Here is a 20,829-nt window from a genome sequence, read left to right on the forward strand (position 1 = left end):
AAACTTTTCCAATTCTTTATCGGAATCGTTGCTTTGTAAAATGAGAACAAGAGAAGATGCAGATACATTTAAAATTGTACAATCACCAAAATGAAATGCCTTACTAAGTGACTATGATTAAAGTTGATACTTTCACAAAAGAATCGGAACAACTTTTACTTTAACAATTTAACAAAATTTTAAAAATTCGGTAATTTTTTAAAATTTTGTACTTTTTATAAATTTTTTAATTTTTATAACAATTCTCTAAAAGAATCACTAGTTATATTTCATTCAATACACAACTTTTGAAAGGCAATATTTTTTATATAATAAGTTTTGAAAAATTTGTAGTTTACTTATGCTAGTTTGCAAGCAAGTTGAAGTCACGTTAATCTCCATTAATCAATTAGAATGGAAGTTATAATCAAAATAAAATACTATAACATTTGAAATATTGCTTATTAAACAAAACTAGTTATAGAACAAAATATAGAAATAAATATTAAAACTATTTAAATTGATAAAAACAAAAGATTTCGAATTCGCGATCGCAACGAACTATAGGAGGCGTTGTATGAGACGCATACCTGCGATTTCTATATGAACCGTCATTCAGTTACTCTGGAGACGTCGTTAATGTAGCGTGTAGCATTGCAACGTTCCTTCTTTAATGTGGCTTATTAAATTTAAAAAAGAAAAATGCTTGATATTCTTTCTTGTACAACCGAAAACAAAATGGTATCTCTTTTTATTAGAGAAGGAATATCCAAAACACATCGGAAAAATATTTGTACATTAACAGAAAAAAATATGTATATTCTTATAAGAGTTAAAACCTAATGACCGAGAAATAGTATTACTAAATTTAATGATATAACATGAAAGGCCCATTTAAACTTTACATTCTATAGTTTTAAGAATCATATTACTTCAAAAATTAAAATGAACAAAAAGTATACATAAGCTTCATAATTTTATGAAATTTAATTTTGTAAACAAAGTTTTTTGACAACAATTTTTATCAAAAAATTTCAAGTTTCAATAAAAATCATTATTTAGAAACGAAGAAACGTAAAATAAAGAATGCTGACGAAGCAAAAACAAAAAAAAAACAATTCTTTTTTGTCGCCATTTTTAGTGCTACGAAAATTCGTCTTTGGGATTTGCCAAAAACAAAACAAGATGCAATTTTATTTTTTCAGGAGGGAAATATTTTACCGAAAAAACGAAAATGTACCAATTCCCACAACATGAACCTTTATCTTGGTAAAAGTACGTTTTGGAAATGTTATTTCATTTGGAATCTTATTTATCAGAGTTCATATGGCGATATGATTGTTTTGAATCTATGCTAAACTCTATATCGGCTCATTTTCCACCGAAATCCGATCGACTATTTTGATTTTAAATAAAGTGTTTTATTTTATGAATTGTGCAAAAATTTTAAGTGTAGATTGGCGGCACTTAAAAACCGCCAAATCTGTAGCGGCGGTGGCGTTAATATGTAAGTACCGAATTTTTATTCCATACTTTTCTGAATCATATTACTTCAAACATTGGAATATACAAGAAGTATACATAAACACATTATGTTATACCATTTAATTTTTCAAAAAAAGTATTTTGAGAACAATTTTTATCAAAAAATTATAAACTAAAAAACGGAAAATAAAGAATTCTTAGGATAAAAAAACGATTTTAAGAATTCTTTACATTGAAATAAAAACTTCCATATTGTTTCTTTTTTTATTATTCTTATAGTTCTTAATCAGACGTAAAAAACCATTCTGTAGAGAACCATCATCAAATGAAAAAAAAAATATTTACAAGCAAATTTTTTATTGTAAAAATCATTGCACTTACCTGATTTATAATTCCCGGAGAATTCCAAAATGATAAGTTCCTTGTTTGAAAACTTTATTCTCAAATAATAGATACATATCCCTTCATTACTTTTATCCCTTCATTACTTTTAGATAACATACTACACAGCAAAATTTTATAATTGATATGAATTTGAATATGTATCTTAAAAACAGAACAGCTGAATTCTAGTTGAAATGATCTATTCTTTCAAAACTAAAAAAAACTTACCAAGAAAACGATTCAAATTAATTAAAAATCAGCACAAATGGCACTATTTCAAGTAACTTGGATAATTTTTTATTGTTGTTTTCCGAATTATATGGATACAAAAATATATACTATTCTATAACGAAGAAGAATATGCTATAACTATTACAATTCTGTATGTTCTGAATTCATATTTATTCACTGGAATGACGAAAGCAATGTTGACTTCACTTTAATTCGTAATGAATTGAAGACAGAAGAAATGCATTTTACCTTAATACACACATCTGTAACAGTATCCGAAATCGAAAGTCATCAGTTGCAAGTTTGTTGATAATAGAAATAAAAAATTATTGAGTTTGGCATGTTTGGCATGTTCGGTTCCTGAAAGATTTACTAATATTCTGGAGATTTTTTTCAAGTTCTTCGGCCTTTTCCTTAGGGAAATTTTGCTTCTTATTTGCTGCTAAAAAATGGCGTCTGATTCAGTCAATGACTTTGATGGAACTAAATGAAAACGTGATAAATTAATGTCTGATATTTACAGGCTCCCGCTAGACGGCGTACTCGAGCGTTGCGATCGCGAATATTATTTTTTTTAAAAAATGGTTTTAAAAATCGTTTGCAAAATACTTATTATACTAGTGGGAAAAATTCATTAAGTTTAAAGCTTTGTTCATAAAGTTTAAGACTAAAAAGTATTTTGCTGTTTGTCTTTTAGGTAAGCATTTCAATAAAATATATTTTAAATTGAATTACAAAAAGTCATGTTTATTAATATATCTCGAATTTTTAACTTAATATAATAATGTTAACTTTATAAAATTTGAGTATAAAAAAGGAAATCATGTTCGAATTATATGCTACGAAAAGTATAACTTGAAGAGAATCGTTTATAAACAAGTTTCTTCACTTTTTCAAATAATTTTTGAATTTTTTTCGATCGATTTGCTTTTAAGTCGAGAAAGAAAATCGTATTAGTATTAGTTTTCTTCTTGTGCTATTTTAACATAAAATTTCAAAGGAAAAAAAAAACTTTTAAAAAATAAACACTAAAAAAATAAACTTTCTTGAAAAAATTTAATATTAAATGCAGAGTTAAGTGGAAGAACCGGCGAGGAAGAATATCGAGAATCTTTAAAATGTTTGCGCACGCATTTATAAATAAAGCATTAAATAAAATAACATCATTTCGAATATGAAGTAATAAATTCGAAATGATAAAGACGCTTATAGATATTTTACAACTTCTTCTATTAGTCCCTTGTCTATCGTTTTTTTAAATTTTTTTTAAACCTATTAGGTGCATTTTCAAAATTATTACTGCGAAACATTTTAAAATTTTCTAAAATACTATTTGATACCAATTAAAGCAACAAATGCAAATTGTTGCAAACTTTTTTTTTCCCAATGAGCTGCACAATCGGTCTTGCCGATAAGCAGACCTAGTGCATTCTCTAGTGATGGTATCCACTCTTTCAGGACCACCACAATGGGTGAGATACCATTGGTCATGTTAATTTGGACGTCTAGTTTCTGCCACACTAGATGGCAGCACCGAGACTCTATTTGGATGCTAAAGTGCTCTAGGAATTTAATTTTGCCGGAAATGCCAAGAGCCAATAAGGCACTCCAGGGATCTTTTACATGCCGCATAATCATACGACATGGCCGCTGAGGATTTTCTGCATCCCGAAAATCCGGTGTCTGGATCGAACCCGCAGACTTGGGCTCAGAAGGCCGACGACATACCAACTGCGCCACCCAGCCACATTGTTGCAAACTTATAAGTATTAAAAATTTTATTTTATCCCCGGCGTTGAACAGCAGAGACGATTCTGAGTTTGCAACTACCAATGTTCAATTCCGTAGCCTTGTAATTTTGAACCCAATCCAGAAAACGAGGATCAAGCAGAGGGACTTTCTGATGCAGCTAACCCGCATTGGCGTTACATGTAGTATGAAACCACAATATCCTCCTAAGGTCAGCCTAACGTCAAGGGGATTCCCGACCTTTATTCAATGAGGATATTTTGTCACCATTGGAGTCGGTGCTAGAAGGGAGCAAAAATCGTATCAACCAGCCACCGCTGGGATTCAAACTTGGGTCTCTCACTGGTGGGTGAACGTTCTATCCCCTAAGCCGAACAGCCTGAGTTAACAGCCGACCCAATTTTGGGGTTTACGACTTCTAATGTTCAACTCCGCAGCTTTGTAATTTTGAACCCAATCCATAAGACAAGGGAACTCCTGGATCAAGTATTGGGAGAAATTTTGCCTTCGTGGGGGACTTTTTGATGGAACTAACCCGTATTTGCGTCACATGGAGATGAAGATCAAGAGAACCTCCCACGGATAGCCTGACGGCAAATGGCTCTAACCCATAATCCGTCTACCACTGAGGATATTTCAATGTCAGCACTGTGGTCGGTGCAAGCCGGATGCGGATTCGTATCGACCAGCCATAGCTGGGATTCGAACCCGGTTCAACTCATTGGAATGTGAACGCTCTATCCCCTAAGCCATCACAGCTCAGACTTATAGGTATGTAACATTAAAGAATATTGAGACAACTATAATTAAATTAAAAAAATAAATTTGTAATAATACGAAAAATTTAAAAAAAACAAAGTATCGCAAATTGTTCCAGTTTTAAAATTTAATTACTTTGAATAAACTTAAGAATTAAATTATTTTTGGTGCCCATTTTTGATCTACCAGTTCATCACTCCCTTCCTACCATTAATCTCTGCGAAAGTTAAAATGATAATCAAGATAAAAAAATTTACAAGTGAGATAGTGATTTTCACTAAAATTTTCTCTTCTGTACAAGAAAAAAGTTATTCTGCTTAGTTCAACACCTTGTCTCGTACGCTAACCTCAATTAAATGAAGAAACAAATGGGAGAAACTAGTCTCAATCCTGCAGGATGATGACAGATAACCTTCGAAAGATATATTGTTCCTTCCTTCTATCCCAAAGATTTATTTATAGTTAATAGTAATTTAACTATTATTAACAGAAGAATAAAACTATATGATTTCTAGGAAATCATGTGTTTCGAATCCTAATATTTTAATTAAGTCACGGTAAACGATTAAATGATATTACCACCAAATTAATTCTGGAACAAAAACTCCCTGAAATAAAATTGTAAATTAAGAATTACACATTCGTATGGATAAGTGGTCTGCGTTGGTGAGGCCTGTTATTTTTTTAACTGTTTCGAATCCTTCGTAAAAGCCTTAAAAAAATTAAAATTGACTAATTTTGTTTAAAAACTCAGTTCTTTTTAAAAGTTTGAAATTACGTAACTAATTATGATGTAATATTTTTCAGTTTTATAATTAATTTCTATAAATATTATTGTAAGGATATTTGTAATGAAAAAAAATATCAAATAAACGTTATGTTATATTATTTTCATGGAATTTTTTGTGAGTCACAAAGATTCTGTATTTGTGAGCAAAGAAAGGTTGGAAGTTGATAAAAGTGTATATATATATATATATATATATATATATATATATATATATATATATATATATATATATATATATATATATATATATATATATATATATATATATATATATATATATATATATATATATATGTGTGTGTGTGTGTGTGTGTGTGTGTATCAGAGTTTTCTTTAAACATTTCTCTAGAAAGTGTACAATTCCATTATCGTTTCATGCAATAGTTTTTGAGTTATAAGACATTTAGACATAAGACAAGAACGCTCTGCTTAAATTTCCTGAAATAGCGGTGATGGTTGCATTAACTTTCTTTTAATACAAAGAGGAAGCTTTGATTCTTTTGAAAACATTTTGATTTAGAATTACTCAATTCCATACTTTGACATTAATATCATTGATTAGCCAATTATAATCAAATACAGATCAATCTTACTTTGAATTAAATTAATTATACCTGAAAGATTTTTGTGAACTTTTTTTATCCCTTTAAAAATATTTTACTTTTTACTCCATAACTTAAACTAAAAATCTTCTTTTTTCTGTAAGCGTAATTTCTTCGCATCGAGTCATTTGGATGTGCATTCTAGTTGCAAGTCAACCTGTTGTTTTTGTTTAAAAAGAAAAATGCTTTTTTAAAAGAAATTGTAACTGTTGTGAACTTTTAAAATTTTGTTAGATTTTTAAAATTTTTAGCACCTTGTCATGTTTCTAAACCAAACAGAAGACATGAAAATTCTCCAAATCTCGGTTTTGTTCAGGAATTTGTCATAGTGTCAAAAAAGTTCCTGCACACAATGTACACTACAGTTACAACAAAAGATTAAAAAAAGGACATTTTTGAATAAAAAATTATACAAAAAAAGCAAAGATATCGCAGTTTATAGTAATAATGACAAATATTAAAAATTAAAAAATGTATTTAATATGAATATATTTACAAATGATGTCACTAGAAAAAATACAGCAATTTGCTTAAAACAGAAAAAATTGAACCAAAAAGTTAAGATTTTGCAGTTTACAGTTATAATCACAAAATATTTAACATAAAAAAATAAGCATTTTATATACAAATATTTACAAATGATGTCAATAGAAAAAATACAGCAATTTGCTTAAAACAGAAAAAATTATACCAAAAAGGAAAGATTTTTCAGGTCACAATAACAATCACAAAACATTAAAAATTAAAAAATACAGCAATACGCAAATATTTACTAACGATATCAATAGAAGAAAATACAGCAATTCACTTAAAACAGCATATAGCTTCAGAACATCTTAGGATTACAATTCTCTTTCATAACTCCAGAAATCATTTAAAATAAACAGATAAAAAACTGAATCACTTTCCTAAATTTTTAAAAACTGATTTAAATGAATTTTAACTAATAAAAAGAAAATTTTAAAAGAACTAATTTAAATTAATTTTAATAACTAATTTAATGAACTAAATTTTAAAACAAAAAATTTATATGGGTGATCCATTCATACAAATCTACTTACAGTGAATTAATAAGCCAACATGTAACAGCCAAGTCTTAATTATCCTTTTTTCGACTCACATGAACATGACTGTATACCGTTCGTAAATAAGAACCTAAAATTTAAGCGTAGCAGTAAGACTCATTTCCAAATTGTAGATTTGTGCAAATATAACACACCTTTTTAAAACTACCTTTCTGTTCAACTATGTGATACTCAGGCTGATGTGATACTTCAGAAAAAGGCCATTTTTTGGTGTGTAACTCTTCCTGGCTAATGCCCTGGGCAGATAGAAATGCCATATCTATACATTGAGTAGGGATATTAAACTTTCGACATTCATTAGTTACAGTATTTTTTTGTGATACAGCTTGAGTAATTTTGTCTTCCTTAATTTTATTCAACATCAAAGCCATGCAAGTTCTTGCATCTTCGATGCAATCATGTCCACCAATGTCATCTTGCACCACAAGCTTTAGTTTTTCGTAAGCTAGGTCTCTAAGCTTTGGCTTAGAGCCATCACTCCTTGCAAAAACAACAGACGTATCCACAATTTTTGTGTGAGTCAGTCTTAGACATCGGAGGTCTCCTTCAAGTCCATGTCCGATTAATATGCATTCGCTGTGAAGCAGATTACCTAGGACACTTTGCACGTCACGAAGAGTTGTTGTTACTCCAAGTAAATCTTCGGCCTTTATGCCACTAAATTTGGTGCAATAATCAAGGATTTCATTTTCAGGTTGTACGAAGGACTCGTAAATTGTGAAGCCTTCTTCATTAACTAAACCGACTTTTGCAACTTCCAATCCTATTACAGTGTAAACCATTTCGCAATCTAATGCGTAGACTCCACGAAGCTGGTGTGCAAGGCGCTTTTCACCAGTTCTTTTGATCTCCGGTTTGAGCAGTGGATCTCCACAAATGTGTAACGGATACACTTTGCATCCAATAAGAGAAGCGTGTCTTTTACAGCACTTGAAGATAGATGGATGGCCAGAAAATTTAATTACTTTATCTGGATGGTAGTAACATTTTTCGTTCACCGTGTATTTTCCCTCTGGTGTGACCTCAAATCTTTTTCGGCACCTGTAGCATTTCCTAACAACTGTTCCATGTTCGGAAATCGTGGCTCCCTTAATCAGCTCGTGGGTGAGTTTGTTGAAATACTTCGAGTCCATTAGATATTTACCGAGATAGGTGTATATCTTCCCCTTGGGCAGATTCAAGTCTCCAAACTCCTTGAGGGTTGATGTTGCTACGCTTAGATCTAAAAGATTCAAAAATGAAACTTTCATTAATAAATCATAGCTATACAGAACAACTATCGAACAAACAGAATAATTCGGTACAATAGAAAAAAAATCTGACAAATAGAAAAACTTTGTAGATAAGGAAATTAAATTTTGCTTAAAAGAGAAATTGAAAACTACGTTAGCAGCGTTGACGCCAGTACAATATGTGCCACTCAAATAAAGCCAGATTATTCTCGTGCTATAGTTTAACGTAAAGGAAACCAATGTGAAACCAATATGTTTGTTAAGAAAGTGGATATTCTAACACATATTTACAGGAAGCATTCAGTCCTTATTCTATCTGGATAGGAAACGAGGATAAAAAAAATTCTGCAATCAGGGTCTGGGTATTTAGCAATACCGTGGATACAATGCATCAATATTATGCCGAGTGCAATGATGGTAGCCCTCAATTCTGCCCCAGACTGAAACTACCCTTTTTGGTATACAAACCCTACTGAGGATAGCCCCCACCCAAAGTTTTCTTGGGGATTGAACTTAAGGAAAAGAATAAGTATGTCATTGATTACGCGCAACCTGTATACGCGCAATATCCACCACTCACAAAATTTTACGCCATAAATGAAAACATTTTTCTTGCTGGAAAATTGTGGCTAAAAACATCAATTTTCCAACAAATGGCAGTGAAAGGGTTTCTAGCATTTTTTACTAATTAATAACCTTTAGACAGTATGAGAGAGAGAGTCCATCTTTCTGTATAAGGGAGAAGAATGAATGAAGTCGAACCTGAGAAATTGATTTTTTTCACATTTAAAATTCAATTTATCAAGAAATATTTGACCAATTTTGTTCAAATTTTGTTTTATAATATTTCAAATAACTTTCTTTAAATTGGTGTAAGAATTTTTAAGTCCTTAAAATTCAAATTTTCTTCGATTTTTATTGAATAAAATAATAGATAATTAATATAAATTATCTTTTACATATAATTATTTTTGTATAAACGAATTTTATATTTGCTTGCAAAAGATTACTATTCGCTTTAAAAGGCCTCTATGGTTAAATACGCAAAAAATAAAATCCAAATCCGCCGAAGGAAAGGTATGGTCATTCAAGGAAAGTATACGATTTTGTACCTGCTGTTTTCGTAACTTAATTGCTGATTTCGTAGCTTAAAATACTGTTTGCTTAAATAATTTAGCATTTTTAAATTACCCAACTGAACCATTAAGTTTGAATCCCAGTACATGAAAATTTGATCATTAAATCAAAAGTTATTACGATTGATTTTTCTGCGTATTGTTTACATAGGTATATACCATATATGGCAGTACTTTTACTTTCGTTACTTGTACCGCCGGTACAAGTAAAAAGTACGTACTTTTACTTGTACTTCGTTACTTTTTTCTAAAACTCGGTAAGCTTTCTAAAAAAAAAATTTTAAAAAAATGCTGTCAAAATGCAATTATTTTGCAAAATGAATAAAAATATTAATTAAGAAGTTATTTTCATTCATTTTCGAGTTTTATGCATTTGCTTAATACATTTTAAATAAAAATTGTTGGATTTTGTTATTACGTTTTTCAATTTTCTTTCTGATCTCACTAATAATACATTTTTGTCTTAATACATTTTTTACTAAATACATTTTTACCTAGTACATTTTTTCCTAAAATTATGTTTATGCCCGACCTTGTCAAACAACGCCCAGTCAAATCTCTAAGAACTTCGGAACTATTTGTGCTACTGAAAACTATTTTACTATTTTAACTCTTGAAAACACGAAGGTATTAATTTAGCTGCTGATACTAAAATTCGTTTACAAATTTTAATCATTCCGTTTGGCAGAAATGTTCGGAAAATGATTTTCTCGCATGACTTCAGCATTAGCCATTCTTACAAATAAAACTGTAAACTGTTCTGTTTCAACTTATACTGCACATTCAATTATTTTTTACCAGCTCGAAGATCACAAAGCTATCTGAAACCCCATGTTTGCTTTGTTTATTTTTGTGCTTTTAAAACGCGTTTCTATAGAGTAAAACAATTTTAAATCAATGGTAATTTAAATAAATAAAAATAATAAACTAAAAATTAAAATCAATAGATAAAATTTCTTTTTAGTGCAAATCCATAACAAGTTTGATATTAAAATTATATTTGATTTTAAAATTATATTATACGATTATATCATAAAATTATATTATAACATTCCGCCGAATTTGAAAGTAAATTAATGTCCATAACTTTCAAAATTAAAAATAATTAAATAAATAAAACCAATTTTGCAAAAACATTGAAGAACATAAGAATATTATTCAATAAAATTTTAGGTTACTTTGAATTTTCGATTTCCTAGAAATGTACTTTTGAATCGTTACTTTTTTTGTTTAGTACTTGTACTTTTACTTGTACTTTTTACTCGTTACTTCTTAAAATAAAAACTTTTTACTCGTTACTTTTTTAAAAAATACTTGTACTTTTACTCGTTACTTTTTAAAAGTAACGTTGCCATATATGGTATATACTAAAAGAATTCTACCCTTTTGATCTTCTGACATTGCTATCTAGAAAATAATGTATTGCATCTTATGCACTTTTTACTCTGTTTTGTCTGAGACCAATCACCGTTTTATAGGAAATTGCAAGAGATTGCTGTTTTAAATTCTTTTGAAAGAAGTCATTATTATTAAAAGAAGTTATTATTGATGCCATGAAAATTATAATAATAGGAAAATTCTTTTGAGTAAACGCTATTAAGTACTTTATATGTAGTGCATCTTACAAATATAGCTATTACATGCATGATGGTTTTTAGAATCTCGAAAATTGTGCACTTTTTCACGTAGCTTACGTTTGAAGCTTTCCTTATCAAACAAATCCGTTTCCGTCAGTATAAACAAAACTGAATTTAAAATGTGAAAAAAAATTAAAAGGGGAAAAAAACTTATAATAACTTTAAATCTAAAGATTGCATTTTCACGTACTAGGAATCAACTTTTATAAATCTAGGACAAAAATGGATATTCTCTGAATAAATATGACCTTTTCCTTAAGCGGATTTTGAATATTGACCTTCAAAATATGGCGGAAGGTAGCCTGAATCTGGAAAATACGGTCCCTTTAGTTAAAGTAGTGTAGTTGAAAAATAGGCCTCTTAATTGTATTTTCTTTTTGCGTAACTCAAAGAATTCAACTTATTATTTTTCAACAACTATTCGACTGAGTTCCTTCAAATTTTGTATTTAGTCATTTAATTGAATTGTATTGAATAACTAAAATAATGAAAAACATCAAATAATAATTATCTTTGAATAATAAAGAAAAGATTTATAGCTGATTGCGAAAAATGTATGATATTCTTCATTGGATACGAAGATATAGCGAAATACGCTGACACTAAGTTCGATATCAAGGAGCTCAAACGTTTAGCCACTCTAACTATTGAAACTATACTTTCCAGATAACGGCTTCAAAAGTCACGATTCCAAAAATGTATTCCTTAAAAAGTTCGTTATTGCGTCTGATGTCAAGGTTTAAAATATCGTGTGCATATATAAATTAGCTTTTTGAGATTATATCTTTGAACTGTTAAGATTAAAGATTTAGTACATGAAAACTAATCATTAAATCAAAAGATAAAAGAGGAGTTAACTTTTTAGTATACTGTCAAGTTAAAAAATTCTAAAAACAAACAAGTATAAATTTTCTCCTCTTCAGAATAGCATTTTGCATAATTTTATTATTATATAAAATTTTTGAGGAAAAAAAATCGCTGAAGTTCAAACAGTTCTCAATTTTTTCCCCACCTAATCAACGAAGCCTTTATATAATTAAAGCAAAATTCATTATTTAAATAATAAAAAGCGTTAAGATCATTATTTAAAGCCAGAAGAGCAAAACAAAACAAAACGCAATAATTTTTAAACAAATTGAAATTTTGAGAAAAAAAAATATCCTTCAAGTTCTTAAATAAAAACGATCCTTTAAGAATGTTGAATTTCAAGCACTTATGTGAGATTTAGAGTGGGAGCACCACGCAGTATTTTTTCGCAGCAGCAATGGCAAAAAAAAAAAGAAAAAAAATTACAGCAGCGAAATTGCAACAGCCGTGGCAGTGTCGTTCACGATTTTTAAACATTGAGAGAAATAAAATTTCCGAAAATATTAACAATAATAAAAAAAAAGATATTTTGAAATTTCAAATCTATCAAATTCAAATATCTCATAAGCAAAACTATGACAATTAAATTTTATTCTTAAGTTTTATCTTCATTTAACTGTCACCGTGAAAGAGATATATAACATTTACACTTACTTTCTTTATTAGCTGTCATGATTCAGCTCTAACTATCTCCTGTAATCTCTAATACGGAATTTCTGCAAAAATAAATAAACACAGAATAAGATACAAAGCAAATTTTAAATACATGCATCCTTCAGTACATAGTAAAAAAATGCATCAGGAACCGGGCATTTACATAAATATAATAATACAAAAAAAAAAGCGAACGAACACAAATTAACTACAAATATTAAATTGTTATTACTATGCATGTATGAATTATTACTGAAATACATAGATTACAATGCATGTAATTACTATTGCAACACATCTGCACTCAGTATTGAGTCAATGCGTGTAGCTTATATTAGTTAAAGTTGGCCATTACGATGTGATGTGCTTTTCATAAAGATTCCCTCATGGCTTGAATGTTCGAATCGATCCCCACTTTTAAGTTTTTATTTCTTATCACATTAAAATAATTAGTTGTATAGTTTAAAAAAGTTTTAGATTATGCAATTTCTCGTTCTTATCAATAAAGTGTAAAGCTTTTAGAGGTTTATAAAATAATGTAGCAATAAATTTGTTGTTTGTAGCAATTATTTTGGTTATTGTACGCAATAATTCCGTAAGTCTGGCTTAAATATTTTTTGGAGATATGGGCATTTTTATTAAAAAAAAGTAATTCTTTGTCTCACTTTTTTTGTTCCTGCTAATTTTAAAATTATTCAATAAAATTAAACAAAATTTTTAAGGCAATTTAAAATTAGTTTGAAAACCATTGCTTCAAATTAAAATCAGTAAAATTTTAATAAAAATTCGTTTCAAATTGCACAAGATTTGAGTAATTAAAGTAATTCTTCTTTACTGCAAAGACGCAGGGAATGAAGTGAAAATTTTTTTTTTCCTTCTTAATTTTGAAGAGAATCATATTTGGCAACAAATAAAGAAAGTCCGATTTGAATATCTTGAAAATTTCAAAAGTTTTAGGCAATTTTATAAGTAGTGTTAGTACTTTAAAAAAAAAAAAAAAACTCAAAGTGATAAGCAGTTTTCTACAAATATTATTTCGTATCTTACGACAAAAATAAATAACAAATCATAACGCCCTACAATATATGTTCATAAGCTGAAATATGATTGTATAAAGAACGAAAACAGGAGAAAGAAAAAATATTTTCCTGATGAGGATCTTCATCAATGCCGGTGTCAGTTTTAATAAATCTTATTTAGTATACAATGATACTTGTGGAAAACTCCATATCATTTTGAGCTTCTTTTAAAAAGTACAAAAATTACTTAGAAATTCTTTTAATTTTTAAGATATTCATATGGGATTTTTCTATTAATTACCATATACAATTGTCTTCAAAATTAGGAAGAAAAAAAAATGTTTTTTCCGCTGATGTGCAATATAAAAGAACTACTTTACTCATATCTTTTGCAATTTTGAACGAATTTTTTCTCAAATTTCAAACCAAAAATTTCGTAATTAATTTTGTATTTCTCTTAAAATTTTGTTTAATTTCACTGAATATTTCTAAAACTATATAGCAAATAACACGAAAATGATTGTGAGCAAGGTAATAATATTGTACTGGATAAAACAAGTTTATAATTAATAAGGTTGATATTTAATTATACAATTTTAATGATTTCTAGAAAATTAACATTTATTTAAAAAAAGGAGAGAGCTTATTCGTTTTGCATAGATTTTTAAACATAACTACAGATTCTTATAATTCTATTCATTTGATTAAAAATGGCATTTACATTGATGGTTTTAGATACATTAGAATTCCAAGTAATTAGCTTATTTATATTAAAGTTAAAATCATTTTTCATCACATAAATCAACAAAAAAGATATTTTCTTCTTTTCTTATTAACCAAATCCAAAAAATTAAAATTAATATTATCATCATGATTACGAAGCAAGATTAAATAATTCCTCGGATAAGTATTATTTAACAAAATGGAATAATCTTGAAAATTAGAGATAATTAAATCATCAATAAATATTAAAACAAATTTAACAATAAGAGTATAATTCTTTTTCATAATAGTGCAAAAATAAATTAGCTAAGAGAGATGAAAAATTAGATTCTTGTCGTATTCTATCAATTTGAATAAAAATATATATTCTGTTGTACATAATTATTGTTCATAATTATGTTATTGTAAAAAATTATTGTTAGCTTTGTCTATGGAGATAAATACAAAATATCTGCAAAATAGTAGTTGCTTAATTGATTAATCAATTGTAGAAAAATTTATCGAATTGTTACTGTTACTTAAATTTCCCTTATTATTGAAAACAAAGTTTTTAAAGAAATAATAAACAGCCCATTTCCATTTTGCTGATAAACCTAAAGGTAAAGAGAATCTATTCTGATATCTTAAAAAAAAATTATTGGAATCATTAAAAAAGTATTTAAGAATTTTATTAATTTAAATATGGTAAATGGGTCTAAATTGTGTGCCTTTTATCATTAAATCCCTAAGTTTTAAGTTTTCTATAGTATTCAAATTATCAGTAATAATATGTTTAAGTTGTTTATCAACAAATTCAAAAAAATTTTCCTCTTCACGGTGACAATCATAATCGGATATAATTATGATTGCCCCTGGGATATATAGTATGTGATATATTTAGTATAATCTTGAAAATTAAAAATAATTAAATCATTAATAAATCTAAAAACAAATTTAATAGTAAGAGTATAATTTTCCAAATAATGTAAGATTAAGTTAGCTGAGAGAGATGAAATATTAGATTCTTACATCATTTATTACATCATTTTGAATAAAAGTATTTTTTCCATTGCAAAGGTAATTAAGGACAAAAACTAATTAGAATTTCCCAAGAATCAAAATCGCAATGAAGGATATCTTTAAAATCATAGTTATAACTCAAAAGAACATCTTTTAGTGTTGAAAAGAGAATGCTGTTGAAAAGATTATGACAAATTCTTAAATCAGTTGATAATCCAACAAAAAGCTTCTTAAATAATGTTGTTAATAATTTTATTTAAGTAGAGATTAGTAGAGTTTAGTAGTTAATTTAAGAGAAAATGGTGCTAGGTTTAGTTAGGTAAGTATTAGACCCACATGTGATTATTTTAAATTTTATACGAATTTTATGAAACATTGGACAAATAATTAATTAAGGAAATTGTATATTGCTAATTTTAATTTTTAATCTCTTATATAAAGCTAAAAAGATTTTAATGATAATATTAATCTTTCAATTCTTAAGCTTAAAATTTTTATTATTTTTCAACTCCTTATTTAAAAGTTCAACATAGAATTTCTACAGAAGATTAAATAATTATTGTTACCTTGTCTATGAGGGTAATTAAAAATTTTTTTTGTGGTTACGTAATTGATCGATCAATTTTAGAAAAATTTGTTGAATTGTTATTGTTATTTAAATTTTCCTCATTATTGAAACCAAAGTCTTTAAAGTAATAATAAACAGCCCCTTATTCTGTTAACATAAAGGTAAAGAGAATCTATTTTGATATCTTTAAAAATATATTGAGAAAGTACTTCAGAATTTCATTAATTTATATATGGTAAATGGGTCTGAATTTTGCGTTAATTTCCAAAGTTTTAAGTTTTCTATAAAATTTAAATTACCAGTAATAATATGTTCAAGATATCTATCTACAAATTCAAAATAATTTTCTTCTTCACAGTGACAATCATAATCGGAGAGAATAATTTTCCCTAAATTTTTGTAAATATCATAATAATTAAAAATAGCTATATTAATAGATTTATTATATTATTTACAGCTTTTGGATTACGTTAAAATCTTTTAATGGAAACATATCTCCTAAATTTCCAAAAATATTATGAAATTTAATCTTATCGAAAATAACGATTTGAAAGTCAATAACAAAATATAATTTACTCATTTTAGCTTTCACAAAATTGAAACAGAAAATTTTGAAGTGTAATAAATCAATAAAAGAAAAGATAATAATAAGATTTTGAAGTCTATATACATCATTATTCTAATGGGAAAAAGCAAAATCTTTTATTGGTTTAATATTAGAATGTTTATAAAAATCATTTTCCATATTAGATTTAATTTGTCACTATTAAGAGAGTTTTTATTACTTCCTGATCCCCCGTTTACCTCGATTTGTACGCTTATCCTTAGTGGAGAAAAATGATTAAGTTGAGGAGTTATTAAAGTTAATCTGTGTATGTTGGAGGCTGTCATTTTAGTCCATACAGCAAAATTGTTCTATATAAAAGCATGTAATAATTTTCATTTTGCAGTCTTAAATCAAATTATTCCACTATTTCTAAAATAATAATTTTGACTCTGTTAAAATTATGTTCTCTAAAATGATTCAGTTCCAGGTTATTGATAATTTTATTACAGTTTATATCTAAACGGTGTCAATTAATTCGAATATTAAGATACTGACTGGTTTGTCCGAACACATTTCATATTACGAAAACCACAGGTCAACATATAAATAACGTTTTTAATTTTACAAACAAATCTGGAGCTACCGTTATTACGAATTATATGTTTTTTGTCAATAGTAGGGTAAATTTTACATCTTTTATCACCACACGCTTTATAGGACTTAAAAATTTCGGGTAACACAATACAAAAACAAAAAAGAAAAAGGAGATTAACAAAGAAAATAAAGAAAAGTAATAAGAAGTTTCATTTAGTGCGCGTGAAGTACACGTACATAGAACCTATAAAATAAGTTAAAATACAGAGAAAACAAGGAAGATATTTTTAAAAGAGGTTTTTGCTGGTAAACAAATTAAAATGTAATATATGTATATTAAATGTATCCGCATTTTGTGACACTTGAACGCTGTGTGACGTCTTATAGACTCATGAAATTTCTGAAGAGAAAGGTTTAATTCATATGCATACCAATGATGAAATAGATTTGCTAAAAAGGCAAATAAATTCAGTTTAACGACTGTGACAGAATTTATTTATTCAATTCACTACTCTAAGCACTAATATCAGATAATTTTTTAAACAAACTGTCGAAGCACTTAGAAAAAATAAATAAATTATAATCCTGATTACTAATGTCAAAATACATCTGAACAATTTATTCGAAATTTCATTTAAATTGTGTAAACGTAAATTTTCTTTTTTTTTTGCTTTTATAGAAATTATTTTTAACGTGTTTATATTACACTAGGTAAGATACATCTGAAACTAACTGGATATTAAATTCCTAACCCCTATTTTCCTATGAGCTAATAATTTTCACAAGTTTAACGTATAAATAGCTTTATAATAAAAAGAAAATATAACCAGAAGTTCTCGTGAAGTAAACATGGCTTTCGAAGAAAATAAAAAGATCATACAATAGCTATAAATAAAAAATTTAGGGAGCTAGTGGTGGAGCATGTTGACCCATTAACCTAACAAAATATATAATTCATAGGATAACCAGAGGTTTTCATGAAATAAACATGACTTTAAAAAAAATAATAAAAAGATCATATAATAGCTATAAATAAAAATTTAGGGAAATAGTGGTTCAACATGGTGACTAATTAACCATACAGAAAAATAGAACTCATAGGATAACCAGAGATTCCCATGAAATAAACATTGCCTTAGAAGAAAATAAAAAGATCATACAATAGCTATAAATAAAAAATTAAGGGATATTGTGGCGGAACATGGTGTCTAATTAACCTAACAGAAGAATAGAATTCATAGGTTAAAATAACTAATTTAATAAGCAAGATATATTATTTATGATTATCAAATTTATACTTTGAACGAATAAAGTATTACTTAAAAATGTAATAAGTGATTATAGAATAAATTATGGACTTTTAAAGCAGTTAGAGCGTAAATCTGTAAGACTATCTCACCTTACATTACATAAAATTAATTGGTTTCATAAGAAGAGTAAATACAAATCAACTTAGATTTTTTTAAAAAAAAAAAAGGAAAAGAGCTTTGGGTAAAACAGGAAAACACGTGGAAAATTTTGAAAAAACAAGCAAACAATAAAATAGTAACGCGATACACTTAATTAAATAAAATATAAATACGAACATTAAGAAAAGAATAACTCACCCCAATCTAAAATAAAATATCTTCTTATAATGACTTCTGTATTAAAAATTTACGTATAAACTAAATAAATCCAAATGAGGACACAACACTTAGAAAACTTCACAGTTAAATAACTGAAAGACGTTAAGAAAAGTGAATCTTTAAAAAGAACTCGAATCAATTACCATTGGTTAAGAATTGACACTAGGTGGGGGGGGGCATAACCATTATTATTAGCTACACAAGAACTTAGTCATTGGAAGCAAGTTATACTGATAAGAAGAATTTTCCAATCAAGAACATCCCCAACCCGTGTGGTCTAGAATGTTAACTTATATCCCCCCCCCCAAAAAAAAAGTAGCATCGTTACATCAATTTTTCGTTTTAAATATGTTAAATCATCTTTTTTTATAAATAATTATGCCTAAAATTTGTCAGGCATAGTAATTTTTTTTTATTTGCCAGGTGCGTGTTAAAGTCAGTGTCAAAAACAGAGTGAAAAAGTTGCATTTTTATATTGGTATCCGATTTTTTTTTTTTTTTAAATCCTACAAATAGAATTTTTAATATATTCTTACATTTCACATATTATTTTATGTACTTATTCTGGATGGTTACATTAAAATTTTCTATCGTCAATGAATTTTTTAGCATGATTAACATAGCAAGAAAGAGAGTATAAAAACGTATTGTGCATTATATGTATTAGCTATATATATTATACTACGTATATTAAAAAATCTAAAAAGTTTAAAAAAATCATGGTCTAAAACTGATTTGCCTTGTTAACAAGAGAAGTAAGGAAATTTTGCTTGTTATCAACATAAAATAAACAAAGTTATACCAGTATTTATCAGTAAATTATTTATTTAACTTTTTACCTTCTATTTCAATTACGGAGATATTTAATATGCACTTGATGAAATTATCTTCAATTAATCAACTTATTATTTCAATCAAATTTCTCTCTTTTTGTCAAATTTTTATTAAAATGAAAAATAACAAGCATAATTGTCCTTTTCAGAGTAATAATCATATTCTTAATTAAAAACTTAAAACTAAAAGTGATGTTTTTTTTACTGAAAAGTAATCGCGTGGTATTACTTTATTTTGTAACATTTTATAATGCTCACAATGATTAACCATTTTACAATCATCAAACGTAAAACAAGTTATTGGTTTTTAATAAGTTATATTTACTTTTACAATGGATTTCATGTAAAATTCTGTCTAATCAACATATGCAACTAAAATAATTATTGTAAAATAATTAGTCGCAATTGTAGCATACAAGATTGTAACAATTGCATCAATTAATAAAGAATAATTGTAACAATAGTAGCGTAAGTTTTCAACACATACAGTCAGGACAAAGCTAGAATAAAAATAAAGACAAAAAAAAAACAAAAAAAAAAAACAGGCAAAATGAAGTAAAAACTAAAAAGCGAATTATTTTGTTGATAAAGTTTTCTTTCAAGCCTTCATTCAGTTTTTATGGAAACAAGCTCGCCATACTCATATTTCTATTTTGTTCAGAGAAGGATTAATTAGTCAACAACGTTTGCTGTAAGATTCCCTGTATTCTGGGATTGCATTCTAAGAATCGGAACCTAAATCTATGGCATCAAATTTTCGTTTATTGAAAAACATTTCTGGATTCCTTAAATGAATTGTTTTTAATTCTGATTTATAAATCTGCTTTTTCAAGAAATCAAGAAACAAAAATGCAATTTTGGAGGGGGGGTCGGTATCAAATAGGGGGGGGGGAGCAGAACGTCTTGGTTGAACAAAATAATAAAAGTATTGTTTCGGGGCCGTTCAGATATTTCGCAAGAACCTAAAGTGGGGAGGGGGTTGAGAATTGCTTATTTTTGCTTACAAGATGAAAGGGGGGCTTGAGCAATGCTTGGGTAACAAAAGTAACAAAAGAAATTACAGCTGGATTATTTTCATATTCGGATGGGAAGAAAGTGGAAAACGTCCAGAAGATTAAGAGTTTTGATACTAAACTCAGGATGACATGCAAGATCCGTCACAAACTTATTCCCCCCAAAATGAACAAAAGGCATTGTAAGGAGTGTTACAAAGGAACACCTGCTACTAAATGATGGTCAAGATGACCCACCTAACACGCTGAAAATGTTTCCCCCACAGACTATAGGGTTATCCTTTTTAAGGGTATGTTCTGGCGCGTTTGATAATA

At 27.9% G+C, this 20,829-nt stretch overlaps 1 protein-coding gene across 1 annotated transcript; it reads right to left on the minus strand.

The window, feature by feature from the left end:
- Window positions 1-6,531: 6,531 nt before the first annotated feature.
- LOC147812031 (RNA exonuclease 1 homolog) lies at window positions 6,532-18,835 on the minus strand. The gene is made up of 3 exons (XM_087161718.1): window positions 18,648-18,835; window positions 12,591-12,652; window positions 6,532-8,286 (listed from the first exon to the last, which is right to left on the minus strand). The coding sequence occupies exons 2-3, from the start codon at window positions 12,607-12,609 to the stop codon at window positions 7,142-7,144; spliced, it is 1,164 nt and encodes a 387-aa protein (XP_087017844.1). The 5' UTR covers window positions 12,610-12,652; window positions 18,648-18,835; the 3' UTR covers window positions 6,532-7,141.
- Window positions 18,836-20,829: the final 1,994 nt, after the last annotated feature.

This window comes from Parasteatoda tepidariorum, chromosome 4 (genome assembly GCF_982258835.1).
Source record: "Parasteatoda tepidariorum strain Cologne lab strain chromosome 4, Ptep-v5.0, whole genome shotgun sequence".
NCBI lineage: Eukaryota > Metazoa > Arthropoda > Arachnida > Araneae > Theridiidae > Parasteatoda > Parasteatoda tepidariorum.